Consider the following 14,527-nt stretch of genomic DNA (forward strand, 5'->3'; position numbering starts at 1 on the left):
AAATGTACAGATCCTCACTGTACTGCTTCTACTTCTTGTATGTTACTAAACAAGGACCATGTATCTGATAAGGGCTGCTCTAGTCTTTCTTTCTCATCCTCTTTCCCCTGCCTTTAAGCCTAAGATATAGTGCAGACAAGGGCAGTTGTCAACACTAGGACAGAATGTAATTCTGCTTTCCTATGGACTATTACAGTCATTAGTCAGTTTATACTGGACATTGATCCCGATACAGGTATTGCTGTAGAGCACTAGTCAGTGGAACCTGTGCCTGCGCTACAATAAGCACAGCTAAGTCCTTTTAAACACTGATGTTCAAGGTAGGGGATTAGGGGAGTCTATATCCAGAAACATTCACAGACATCGAAACTCCTGGGATTGGATTTAAATTTTGTTCTTAGATATTTGACAAAAGCAGCAAAGGTAATGAATGAAAAAGCAAAAGTAGTATTATGTAAAATTTGTAGGATCCTCTCCCCCTCCTTTAGAGCATAGTAGAAAGTAAATTCCCTCAGGGACCAGTAACATGGTTTGCATTTCTATTCCAGCAAAATATATATTAGCTTAGTATGTTGCATAAAAGTAATGAAGAGACAAATTGTCACCCAGGGGTTTCCATATTGATGGAAAATATTCCCCCTGTGTTCTCTAGGGGTTTTTTAGAACCCATTAAATTTAAAATAATGCTATTTCAAGATTATACGGAAATAACAAATTTAAAATTCAAAGACAGAACTGATAAGGAAGACTGGAAGCATTTTATATTAAATAAAACTAATTTGAAAAAATAAGAATTTCTAGATTTAAAGTGATAATTTTATGTATTTTCTTTTGTGTGTATTTGGTCCTTATAATCCAAGATCCCCTTCTATATTAACAAGTCTCTTATTTTCATATATATAATTTATTTTAGTCATTTTTTATTATTTCTGAAGTGTGTATTATAAGCTCTTTAGCAACATTTACATTTAGAATATAACATATTAACTGTGAATAATCTAAAATCAGAGATTTTTTTTAATTATAGAACTTCAACCTAGGAAATTTTATGGTTTTCCTTTTACCTATTTGTATTCATTCAACAAATTTATTGCAAGACTTCTGTAAAGACACCCATATTTAATAGCCAGCATCCAAAAGAAAATAAGACATAGTGCTTCTTGGAGTTCACATTCTATTAAATGGAGGCTAGTAAATTGTACTAGACTGTACTGTAATCGGTGTCATATGAATGGGTGAGGAACATTAACATAGGGCCACTTTAAAAGGGATGATAGAGTCTACAAGGGAGGAGGAATCTAGTGAAAACTACAGTAGGTTATACTTGACCTAAGCATTAAAGAATGAGTAGGTTTTTTTCCTATTCTTTAGGTGTGGGTGGAATTTGGGGGCAGGTTTTCCCAAAGTCAAGAGTAACATGAGCAGAAATGTGAAGAGAAACAGGTGACCTGACCCTGAATGTGACGTGTGCAGGCTGCAGCAGTAACGGGCTGGTTTGGAGGCCAAAGAGGAGGCAGGAACCCCATGGGAAAGAGCTGTGCCTGTTACCTTATATTCTATGAGAAGTAGTAGGGGAGGTACTGGCTTAGATTGATGTGGTAGAAAGAACCCAGTGGAAGACATATGGAACAAGAGTAGTTTACAGGTCATAGCTTGAATCTAGGACAAGTGCAGTTTGGAATTAGTGAGTATGGAGGAAGAGGAGCAGACTGGGGATCTCCAGCATTGTGACCTGCCAGATGCGGGCAGAGAAGAAGTTATGACTCTCTGATTTCTGCCCCAGGGGTTCAGGATGCAAAGGACTGCCGCCATTCATAGAGTCTGGGTTTGGGTTTAGGAGATGAGGTTATAGTCCCCAGAGTAATTTATACTGGTATCAGTCAGTGGGAATAATTTCCTAAAATATATTTACATTTTTATCATGGAAAAAATTTTTTTCAAAGTTGAAGAAAACTATCTCATTAAATGTTTTCCAGGCCAGCCAGATAGCTTAGCAGACTAAAGCACTTGCTTAGGCAGGCACAGCGACTGGGGATTCAATCCCAGAATGCAATGCCAGCCCCACCCCCAGGGTGCACTGAGACAGAGAATGAAACTGGGTGTGATGGCGTGTGCCTGTAATCCCAGTGCTTGGAAGGCTGAAAACAGGAGGCTCACTATGAGTCCAATCTGTGTAGTGAGACTACTAAAATGATAGAAAAAAATTAATAATAAAATAAAAAATAAATATTTTCCTGTATTTCCAGCACTTTTATGTAATACTTTATATATTTTCTCTTGGCATTGTATTCTGAATGAAAATCTTTTGTCTCTGTGGTCTCTGTTTCTCTTTCAGGCGGTATGATTATCATCCAGTCTGTGCTGATCTGCAGGCCAAAATCCTCCAGTGTTACCGTGAGAACACCCAGCAGACCCTCAGCTGCTCCACTCTGGCTAACCAGTACATGCACTGTGTCAATCATGCCAAACAGGTAGGTGTGTGCACCAAGCTGCCTGACGAACCAGAGTAGAAAGCCCAGTACTTTGGGGCAGGGGTAAGGCTTATATGTGTAGAAAAGCTTTATAAATTCAGAGTCTTCCTCATCAAGAATTATTGTAATGAAAGAGTAGGGATTCTTCTTTTGTTAAAATCATTTACTTGTAGAGAAAAAGAATCTATTAAAATTATACTTTCATCATTTGCTGTGAACTTTTTGAGTGCTAATACTTGTAATCTCTAAGGTCATTGCCTCACACTCCTAGACCAGTATTCAAAACCAGCAAAAATGAAGGGTGTAAATTAAGTGTCTAGCAGCTCTGAGTCCATAAGGAGGAGATAGTCTTATACCATTCAACTCCTAATCAGTCCTTCTACAAGTTTGGTTGAGGTTCCTCAGTTGAACAGGGAAAAGGAGACCAAGATAGAATTTTTGAAAGAACTTCCCTTGCTTTCATGTATTTCTTTTGGCAGTATCAGAATAATCTGACGTTTACAAGACATGTATTTTCTCTAATGTATGTACTTTAGAAAGCTAATGATGACCTTAAAGCAAATTAACAATTCTAACAGTTCACTAATTGTCTGTCATTTAAACTACTTTAACAGTTGGATGTAGGTGGTTCTGAGAAACAGAAATTGTTAGAAACCATGATTCTTTCTGCTGACAAATTTCCTAGAGTTGACCTTCTAACCCAACTAAATATAGTGTTTGAGTTACCCAGCATGACTTTCTGTGGTCCAATTTGCTATAGTTATAATAATACCACTTATTGTAAGTTTCTAACACTCACAAATATCTGATGAGAGAGTTGGTATTGTCTGGATAGCTGAAAAACAACAGTTTTTCAGTAATACCAGTGGAAAAAAATTGCTTTGAGATTAAAAGCCCATGTTGTCTTTAAAAGCCTAGTAGCTTTCAGCTTTTGTCTGTTTCTTGCTTGAAACAGCACTTCTCTAACTCTTAGTGTATGCCATGGATTCTGTTCTTTAAAGGTCTTTGGTGTAGGTACTGTATTGCTAATATTCTATTAGTACACTTTATTTGTCAAAAATAGCTTCTGATATGCTCTCAACAAGCCCCAAACTTTCAATATTAATGCTCCCTGAAGCACTTGGGCCCTTCAGATTGACTCATGGGTTTTTCTAACCTGATAATGGAACATTATTGACTACTGGGTAGTTGGTAGAAAGAAAGGCAGTGACATAGCACGTTTCAACACTGGTATCTTGTAGATGGCTGAAAGGAAAACTATGATGGAGTTTGGAGCATTGACTCCAGCCTGCCTGCCTAGGTTGTGTTGAATCATCTGCACCTTGTCCCTTGAGATCAATGGTACATGTTTATGCAATAAAACAAAATTAGCATGTGATAAATGCCAGTGTGCCACATAGTACAGTAGAGTTAGAACCTTCCAGGTTCTGAGTTGTATCCAAACCCTCCCTTATTAAGTGTGTGACCTTGAGAATTGATTTTGTTTTGTGAATGGGGGTCATACTGTAAGGATAACATTTATACGAAATACTAAATCTTATTTTTCCTCATAACAAAACCAGGCAGATCATTCAAAAGCACAGTAATAATTTCAAAAGAGACCCTCTTCTTCCTCATTCCTGAGTTTGCTGTATCATTTGGTATTATTTACAGCTAGTATGGTTAAAGTACCTTTTTTTTTTTTCCCACAGCTTTTATGTTCAGTTACTAGAAGTTATAAGGTAATAAAAAAAAAAAGTCCACAAAAATTTGTTCTTAGATGGGTGGCACTGAAATGGGCAAGAACCAAGAAGTGCCGCCATTTACATTTCTGTGGTACTTTACATTTCAAGGTCATTTCACATCCATACTCTTGTTTTTTTTATGACAACCTGAGATGTAAATAGAAATGGTTTTATTTTCAACATGTTACAGTTGAGAGCACTGAAACCCTGGGAAGTCATGATGGTAAATTTAACAACTAGACCAAATGTACCTTCAGATTTGTTCAAACAAAACAAAACATATATATATATATATATATATATATATATATATATATATATATTAGGGAAGGGTCTATAGAGTGTTTAGGCTCTCACTACTAGATCGGACTCGTAGTTATCTGCCTGTTTACAGCCCTGCAAGAGCTGGATTATAGGCGTGTGCCACCATGCCCAGTCTCAGTTGCATCTCAGAGTGCCCCAGGGACAAGGCCAGCAAGGCGGGCCCAGGGATCGAAACCCCGTCCCCTGTGTCTGCTTGCAGGCACTTTAATCCACTGAGCTATTTGGCCAGCTCTCAAATTTTTTAATAAAGTAACATTTGGTTTTTGAACAAGAATGAAATCAATTCAGTGGTTCAGTTCTGCGTTGGCCTTATGGGGAAATTTGATTCTGTTCTCAGCCGATTCATTTGCAACCAGAATCGTAGAAAGAATTAAGTCCACCACTGAGGCTACTATTCTTGTGATACAAAGTTGACCTTTTACTCCTTAAGTCTGTCTAATCTCAGGACCCCAATCTACCCCTTTGCTGGGAGAGATGTTGGCAGTATATGTCCGCACTACAGTAGCAGTTTCTGATGGGCCACCTTCCTTGCACTTTGTGTTAGATCCCGAGAACAGGCCAGACATGTCCACGTGACAGCAGCCCTTAGGTCCTGTTGTCCATTTCCGACATTCACCAAGTTTCCCCTGTGGAATAATTCCAGGAGCCAAACCCACTCCACTTTTAAATGACTCATAAGACTGGGCTTTCACAGGTTCCCTTGGGCACTGTTGCAGAGACTAATAGATTTTACTGGTAGGAAAATTTCCGGATGTTCCTTAGCTTTACTTTTCCTTTCTTCTTATTCATCTACTTATGCCCATCAATCTTCAGCTACTCTTAAACAATTTCTCATGGGTTGACATGAGACATTGTGAATGTTATTTCCAGTATATTAAGTTATGTGTTCTTCATTAGGGTAAAGGGATATTAAATTGCTTTAATTATCATTTCCAAGACGTAAAAGCTACTGGACAGCTATATGAGATACAACATTTAAAAATGAAGAGCACCAATTGAAACAGACTTTTGTTTCTCTTCTTTCTCCTAGCTCCATAATTCTCTTGGCTCCCCAAGATTGAATTATCTCTTCTTACTCTTAGAGCCTGGTTCCTGTTCCATCTCACTACACCTGCCTCACATGAGGCCATGGAAAGAAAGGAGCAAGGAAAGCCTGCAACATTTGTCAATTAGTGAACCAAAATGTGCTCCAGTGTAGAGTAAGAGAGAGTTAGCTTCCAGATCTGCATTGCGTCTGCTACTGGAAAATAGAGTTTTTGGGAAAAGCTGTTGCTGGCACCCTAATCTAATCATAGTAACTAGAATTTCAGTTTCTTTTTTGGTGCACCAAGGATTTGGAGTAGGGGATCCATGAGTGCCTTCTAGGAGCTGTTATCCTAGGACTGACTCTGCTTTCTCATAAGCACGTGTTCATGGGCATACTCAAGGGGTGTAGTTCCTTTAATATAGCCAGCATCCCTACTATTGAGACTTGCAGATTTTTTGTGACTTTGCCTCCTAGATCTTTCTGTTACCCAGGAAGCTGAGCTACACTTGCCATTGGTCTATCTGCTGCCTGGCCTCCCACAGCAACATATCTCTCCTGAGTTCATACTCCTGACAGCCCTAGAGAACCCACAGCCACAGAACAGACAGAGAGGTGATAGAAACAGTCTCTCAGATTCTCCAACATTGGTAAAATGTAGAATATTTAGCACAGTACTGTCTGGCAGAATGTAGACTGCTGGAAAATAAAATGCATTTAAAAATGCAGAATACCATGGCCAGCCCAGGCTTGTGATATACAGAGATGTCTTTTCTGCTATGAGGTACGAACTATAGAAGGTAAGGGATTTAGAACCTAGAGCAGGGGGCCAGGATCAGAAGAACCAAAGAAATACTAGGATCTGAAGCAAGGGCTAGCCCAAGAGACTCCCAAAAGCAGTGTGAGGCCTGAGGAGTGAGGAGTTCATAAACCACAAAAGAGATTTAAATCAATAGTAGGCATTGGGTCAGAAACCAAGCAGTCAGCCCACCTCAAGGAAGGATAAAACTAAGAACATCTTGTGAGTTCAGTCCATCCCTTTTGGGACCAGTGCTTTCTGTTGACCTCTTTAAAAATATTAGGAAATAGTAGTATGGCTGCATTCAAGGGCACGGGGAGAAGACTTTTGCAAATGTGACTAGAGCTCAATGTGACATTAATCCATTCCAAGGCTGGCACACCTACCCAGTCTGCTCATTTCTAAAAGAGAAAGTTTCTCCAATACATAGTTTCCAGAATAGAGAACCACAGTATTAGTACATAGGGGGGGATTTGCCCTGGCAAATTTCAGTCCTTCTTAGGGACAGTGTAGTTTATGTCCCCTGTAAATTGAATTTGTATTTGATCACAGCTCAGATATTTATTTTATTGAGTGTGAAGAGGACCTGAAAATAGTAGTAGTTAGAATCAGGATTCTCTCTTATGGTTGTCTCCTCTGAACTCTGCATGATATATAAATTACTAGTAGCCAGGCTGGGGGAGCTAGAAGCAACTTACAAATCACGTAACCAGCCTCACAGTTTCCTTTGTACACTTAGCACCCAGAGAATGTGACTCCTAGGTGTGGAAGAGCCTGCTCTGGATTCCAAACCCAGGCTCTTTCTCTGCAAAATCAGATCATGAATATGGGTGCGCCTCAGAATCACATAGGGTTGGAGACTCTGATTCAGAAGGTTAGAGGTGGGATTTGGGTGCCTAAACTGTCACCACACTCCCTAGAAGACTGAGAGGCACAACTGTAGAGCCCATTGAATGAGACTGCACTGAGATCTTCAGCTTTCAGAAGTCCAGCTGTGTCTGTGCTCTTCCTCTTTGGGAAGACGGGGAAGTCATCACTGTCTACTCATCTGAGAGATTGGATTATGCCAACCCAAAGATTGCATTCTTGTGCTTGAGAACATACTGGAAAATGGCATGAGAAGAGATCAAAAGCACCTGAAAAATAGAGTTGTCTTCTCCCCTCTTACTTCCACTGAAACTAGGTAGTCCTGGGGGAGGAGCCATTCCTGCTCTTCTTGGGCAGGAGCTAGAGTTCCCTGGCTAGCTCACAGGGGTGACCAGGCCTTCCCTTGGCTCTCTTGTTTCAGACACCCCGATCTACATTGAGGGAGTGGGTTCTGATGTACATACCACCACTGTCAAAGAGCACGAAGATAAATCCAGGTTAACTATGGGAAGACCCCACGGGAGCATGTTTTCCTTGTGTTTAAAGCCTTTATCATCATCACCTAATGATATTATTAATCAATCTCCTTGCTGGGCTACACTACACGGGATGACACATGAGTGTTTCTTAATAGATTTTCCACCCTTCTGGGGGGTGGCCCTTTGAATTTGTAGACCTATTAAACGAGATTCAAACTTTAAATGTGTTACCCCAGCCTCTTCTATCATAAAATTCCTTTTCTAAACCACTTTCTGAGAGTAATAGTTTGCTTTATGCCATTTGCTCTTTTTTTAATCTGAGTAATAGAAATATTTCCATGTTAATAGATTTTCATTTCTTTTAATAGGTATTTCTTTTCTAGTGCTCGTCCTTCAAGAGTTAGTACTGCAGTGCTGGTGTTCTGTCTGTTACTGAATCAAGTTGTATGAACAGTTAATTACTTAATTTTAATATTACACAGAGCATTTGTCATAGAATGCTATAAAAATAAGATCCTAGCAGAGGAAAGTTAACTTATGTTTCCTCCAAAGCAGGAAGAACAAAAAGCAGACCTGGCTTGGAAGAACAAACAGATAGGTACTAAAGAGAAAATAAGTTAGCTAATCAGATTTTCAGGTAGTGAGGAGTGCTGTTCGGTACACAGGCAAGCCTGGCTTTGTGCTTCTCATAAATTGAATTTATAGATTACTTTTGCCTCTTACCGTTGCTTCATGCTATCTTTTTTCTTCTCAGCACAGCTCCATTCCCTTCCAACCCCCACTTTTCCTGTTTAGTGAAAACTCAGGTACCAGGCCTAGGTCCAACTCAGGACACACTCACAGGTTAGTTTCCCCTTGTGTATGTGTAGACATTCCTACGCCTGTACTAGCCTGGTCAGGTTCCCGATCTTGGGCAGTGTGAGTAAGCCCATCCAGAGAGAAGCACCAGGAGATATATTTCAAAACAAAATAAGACCCAAAAAAAACCATTCTCTTTGTTAAGGTTGCATATCAATCCTGGGTTGCCCTAATTTTACTTAACTATGAAATTATGAAATATCCAGTAGCTGGCACTTTGTGAAGATAGTCAGACCCTGCAAAAAAAAAAAAAAAAAAAACCCTACAATTCAGAAATCAGTTGGCAAGATTACTGTGTAACAAAAATATTTGAGGAAAGCAGTTAAAATCATTTTAATAAATGGAAATTACATACCTCGAGTCTCTAGGGGCACTGTCTGTGTTGACAGTGCAAGTTGCCAGTTGTTCCACAGTAGCAGAAACCAGGAGATTTGGGCAAAGAGCAAAGTAAATTCCTGAAGTGTTCTCTCCTTTTAATAATTTACCTAGTTGTTTACAAAGTTCTTGTAGGCCTAAATATGTGAATGATGAGCAATAGCAAGGAATCTCTTTCTTCACATTAAGTGTTAGCAGTTCCTTAAATGAAGGAAGGGATTTCTATAATGTGCAAAGCTTCTCCCTCATTCTTGGGGGAATTTCCTGTGTTAATTTATTCAGTGTTAAATTTATGCAGTGTTGAAATTCAGCCCAACAGCACCTACTTACAGAACCAATACAGAGACTATAAGAGAACCTATAAGGTGGAAACCAAGACCCTACTATGTCTGAGCAGGTTTTACTGCATAGCTAGGATGTAGTAATGACACGGAATGTTTTATCAGTTTATTCATCTTTTTAAAAATTCAACTTGACATTGTCTCTGTTAATGTCTGACAGCAATGAAGCAGTTTGTACCACCTCTGCCAGCCAGTGCGGTTCAGCAGCAGGTTATAGACCAGCTGTGAGGCGTTCTTGTGGTTTCTCATATTTCCAAGGAGCTGCATACAAAGCCGATGAGTCTGTGAACTATCTTTGAGAATTTGGGTTGGGACACATGTAGCAGATATGTGGTGAATGTGGTTAGAAGTTATGTGTTTTAATGCTTGTCTACCTGTGTTCCAGTAGTCTGTCCTCAGCCAGCTTGTACTGTCACCAGGAGACTGTAATATTTGTATTACATGTTTTGTCTAAAAAAGTACATATCTCTATTTAGAGAGAAAAGAATGGTTAAGAACTCCGAAGCTCTCCAGAAACCCTTGAAATACTGCTTTCATTATGTGGTACTGGCTACAGATTATTTTACATTTGAAAAGAGGCAGATTGTCCCACAGCTAGGCTTATATCCTCAGGACCTTAAAATATAGGACGAGTACAGTTGTGCAGTCTTTTTTTTTTTTTTTTTTTTTTTGTGGAACCGGGGATTGAACTCAGGCCCTTGCGCTTGCCAGGGAAGCGCTTATTCCACTGAGCCATCTCCCCGGCCCAGTTGTGCAGTCTTGGCCAGGCAGCCAGCTTAGAAGTTCCTTTGGTATGTTCAAGAGTGCAGTGAATCTGTAACCCTAAATGCACACTGATACAGCATCACTCATAAATAGGCCACTGTCTTCAGTAACTAAATACCCTTAGATAGGCTCAGTGTACAACTGTTTTCTTCTGGCTTCCATTTGGAATTTAATAAAGAATGTCAGGCTGAGGTTGTCTGTACATCAGGAACTTACAGAGCACCCATCCATGTAATTGCGGAAACTTCCACCTAGATCAAGTCCCAAGGGGGTGAGCACAGATGAGACGCTATGACATTGTGACATTGCCAGGAGGTGTCTGAGTCTTGCTTGGTGGCTGCTGGGTGTTTTATTTTCCCTGCCAACACAGCTCTTGAGACAATGGGCTTGAGAGACGCTTCCCATTCTGGTGTGTGTTGCGAGCACCCCTGCCGAAAGAGCATTACACTTCTCTGCCTTGTCTCTCCTGTTTCCTGGGGACACATCTAACATTTGTGACTTATTTCACAATTGAGTTTATTTGAGTAAACTGTCGTCTTTTTACTTCTCTGCGTGCTGTCCTTAGCTAGTTTGCCTGCTTTTAAATCTATTATTTGAGGAGTCTGGACATACAATACCTATAACCCTGTAATTGTGAGTGCTTTAGAATAATCTGTGGGATAGTTTGTCCACTGTTTTCTCCTAAACTTTGCCCCATGTGCTCTCCTGTTTGTCTTTTCACTCTGTCTTTTGCCCCCTTTTCCATCTTTTTTCTTTATTTTTGACCTTAAATTGATAGAGATCGTTGGCCTGTCTCCCAAAGCCCACAGTCTATCAGGCAAGTCCCTGCAGAATTTCTCACCCCAAATCATCTAAATCATAAACTCCAAATTTGAGTTGTTTTCCTCGTTCTCTTTCCTGGCTCTCCGGTTGCCTGCCTAGTTCTCCCAGTGTCCCACACAACACCCTCCCCATACCAAGCGTCTCACTTTCTTTTTTTCATCCCATGACTTTGTAGCTCTTTGTATTCCCTGTGGTTTCTTATCTGCCCCGCCCTGGTCTTCCTGCCAGACTCCTCTGTTGGTGCCAGTGTAACCTTGGGTACCGTTCCTACCTTCCTAGATGGCACGCTCCTGTTTAAAAGCACATTCCCATGGTTTTTTGTTTGTTTGTTTGCTTGTTTCCCCCCTGGCCAGCAGGAAGCATCTCTGCCTGCTCTCTATCCTAGGCCTCTTGTCCTCTTCCTCTGGGTAAGCCCTGAGGACACACCCTTTCTTTCAGTGAGGCTTGTCTCCCTGCTTGCCCTTCCGGAGCTGGGCTCATTCCTGCCTCTGAAACTTTGTCTCTGCTTCCCATCTTTGTATCTTTAGACAGGTCTCACTATGCAGTTTGGGCGGGCCTTGTGCTCACTTTTGTAGCCCCTAGGCTGCTTCGAACTCACAGCTATCCTTGTCTCAACCTCCCAGGTGCTGGGATCACAACTGTGCACTACCACACCCGATTCCTTTGCTTCCCATCTTCATCCCATCCTGTCCTCTCCCCAAGCCGCTACCTGCATTCTATCTGTGGCAAAAGCTCATCTGAGAAGCCTTTTCCTATTGCTCCAGCTGTGGAGATTGTGTCTGCTGCGTCAGGCAGAGCTGCCCTTTCTTGAGGGTAGTTAACTTTTGCTGGATGCATGCATAAGAAACTGAAAAAGGGGGTAAAGAAAAACTTTTTTTTTTCAGATATGCTTTTGTTCCTTTTGAATGTTTTTACTGTATGCATTTATTAAGAAAAGTGTGTTTTAGTATATATTTAGCAAATAAAAATTAGTACATTATTATTCTGCATTATTCTTTAATTTCCCGTGGTATGTGTGTCAGTTTCGCATTCACTGAGTGCAGAGAGACCAGAGGAGCTGAGCATAGAGCTGAGCGGTGCCAGGGGGCTGGCAGGTAAGGGCCAGAGGAAGGCCCGAAGCTGGGAACTAGAGGGAGCCTTGGGCCTTGCCCACCCTCTCCTGGGGAATTTCAGAACTGAAGGGATAAAGGTCACTCTTTTCTTCTTTGTGTCTGTAAGAGTAAAGCGTACCCCTTGGCCTAGTATCTATCCAGATAAAATCTGATAGTTAAGAATACTTCCTGGGCCAGCAAGGTAACTCAGTGCACTAGCGCCTGCTTTGGCAAGCTCAGGGACTGAGGAGGGGTTTGGTCCCTGGAACCACATGCCCCTAGGCATTCGGAGCCAGCCCAGGCATGGTGGTACAGGCCTATAAGCCCAGCGCTGTGGAGGCTGGAAACAGGAGGATTACTGTAAGTCAAGCTGTGTAGTGAGACCCTGTACCAAATACATTTTTAAAAAAGAATACTTCTATCTTCCACCCTCCATCCGTAAGAATAACTACATTGAAAATAGAGATGGTCCCTGCCCAGCACCATGAGTGTCCCTAGTGGCTGAGGTTTTGGGGAGAGAAGCTCATGTTCTTCATCTGCCACATTCCCCCTGAGAGCCCTTGGCTATAACCCCTGCCTTGCCCCACTTCCTTGGGAATGGTTTCCTTCTGTCACTGGCCACACTGCCACATGCCCCTATAGTGAGATGGCCCCTATACTCCCCACCCCTTCATTCTCCCCACCCCTCTGTCTAGGCCACAGGTCCTTAGGGCATTTTTCTGGAGGGTGGTGGGAGGGGTCCTTTGGGGATTATACCTACTAAAGCACCTCGTATTCATGCTACAGTAGTAATATTGTGAAGCCCACAAACATATCCTTACCCTGCATTTTTTAAAATAATTTATTGAGAAATAGCAATGAGACAATTTCAAAACTGATCAGTAGGACAGTTTCAATAATAGATACATTGAACATTGTTGTCTCAGTGGTTATTCATTGTACAAGATGCAGACATGATATCCCGTCCATAAACACTATTAGAACATATCTTCTTATTCATTGAATTAAGAGAATGTAGCTATATATCTATCCTATTTTACAGATACAAAATGGTCCTTCATTTGTATCCCCTTTTTTGTTTAGTTTTGTCAGAGAAGGGTATTCCATTGTCATTTAAATATTGTAGGTGCGTGAATTCAGTAAAATATTCCAATATAGTTCAGTAGTCCAAATAGCAGTGCGTTATCCACAAGACTGGCAATGTCAGAAGTTGTTGACCTGAGCCCTTTGCATCCCAGCATACCAACATGGCTTCGCCCGTATGCCTTATTTTTATACCTTTCTGCTGGATGGTTACTCTGTGTTTTTGAAGTAGATATTTGAAAAGCAATCTAAATGATGCTAAGTAGTTAACTGCTGTCTCCCCTGCCTTGTGCACCTCTTCCTAGTAGTACCACTGATGGTTTTTATTTCTCTTTCAGAGCATGCTGGAGAAGGGAGGATAAAATCAACTGTAGAACATGCAAAACTCCTCCAACTTTAATTCCAGAAGTGGAACACTTTCTTTCCCGAGTAGGAAAATAATGCATTTAAAGAGAAGACCACTAAAGAGAAATGCCAGAAAATGAACTCTGTGAAATCATATCATGTTTTGCTCAACAGCAGCTTCAGAAGCCAAGGTCTAGATCAGGAATCAGTCATCAAAGGACACTGTTCTGTACCAGTAAATCCAATTTATAAAAAAAATAAAAGAGAAGGGCAGCGCTCTCCACCGTTTTGTACTTTCTGTTCAACTTCTGATCATGAGGTGCGTGTTTGCACACCAGGCTCCTCCTTGGGGTAACTTCACCTCCAAGGAAGCCGGGCCAGGTGGGGAGGCTGAGCTAACTGGAGTGGAGGAAAAGGGAGCAGAACAGCTCCAGGGAGAGGCACTTCTGGCATTGCCCTGCTGTGCCTTGCTCACCTCCCCTTTCTTCCTTATCCCCTTTGCCTACTTATTCTGGTGGTCATGCAAGTAAGAGAGAAAGGAGAGAGAATGTTCCTCTGTGCCTGGGATGATGTTCATGATTACAAATGAAATCAGGCATTTTTATAAATACAAAAACAACCTTGGCCTGTGCAGCCTCTAACATGAATACTGACAACTTTACTCACTGTTAATAATAAATATATTTTCTGACAATGACTGACTGGCATTGTAGTTTGGGACTTCAAATGTTCCTTCATCTGGGGTAGATGCATAATGGAGCGGAACTGATTTACAATGTTACTAATTTGCATTTGTGCCATACCTTTCCTCTAAAAGTGTGCAAGTACTTGTGGCAGAGCCTGAGACAGGCCGGTGGCATGAGAGTGCCCCAGGTAGATAAGAGTTCGGAAGGTGCTCGCAAACTGCAGGAAACTTCCTTTCTTTGGGATGACTTAAATCATCCTGCCTGGGGCAAGAAGCAGATTGGATTACATTGGGTAGGACCTCCTGACCCTGAGATACTATGAAAATGCTTTTAAAAATCCACACTTGCACTTCACCTTTTTCCAATTTCATTGAGACATCCAAATTTTAACTCTCCTTTTTCGACAAGGACTGAGATTCAACCTTGGATTTGAGGGAAGTGGAAGCTAAATGGGAAGGAGAGTTCTTCCCAGA

General features: G+C 41.1%; 1 protein-coding gene across 1 annotated transcript in view; it reads left to right on the forward strand.

Moving 5' to 3' along the window:
* The window catches only part of Chchd3 (coiled-coil-helix-coiled-coil-helix domain containing 3), a 326,073-nt gene extending 312,412 nt beyond the window's left edge, over positions 1-13,661 (forward strand). Inside the window, exons 7-8 of the mRNA XM_004626581.2 lie at positions 2,336-2,471; positions 13,362-13,661. Coding sequence (XP_004626638.2) covers positions 2,336-2,471; positions 13,362-13,385 — 160 coding nt within the window. The 3' untranslated portion in view covers positions 13,386-13,661. The remainder of the gene's footprint in view (positions 1-2,335; positions 2,472-13,361) is intronic.
* The last annotated feature ends 866 nt before the right edge of the window (positions 13,662-14,527 follow it).

This window comes from Octodon degus, unplaced genomic scaffold (genome assembly GCF_000260255.1).
Source record: "Octodon degus isolate 3935 unplaced genomic scaffold, OctDeg1.0 scaffold00015, whole genome shotgun sequence".
In the NCBI taxonomy this organism is placed as follows: domain Eukaryota; kingdom Metazoa; phylum Chordata; class Mammalia; order Rodentia; family Octodontidae; genus Octodon; species Octodon degus.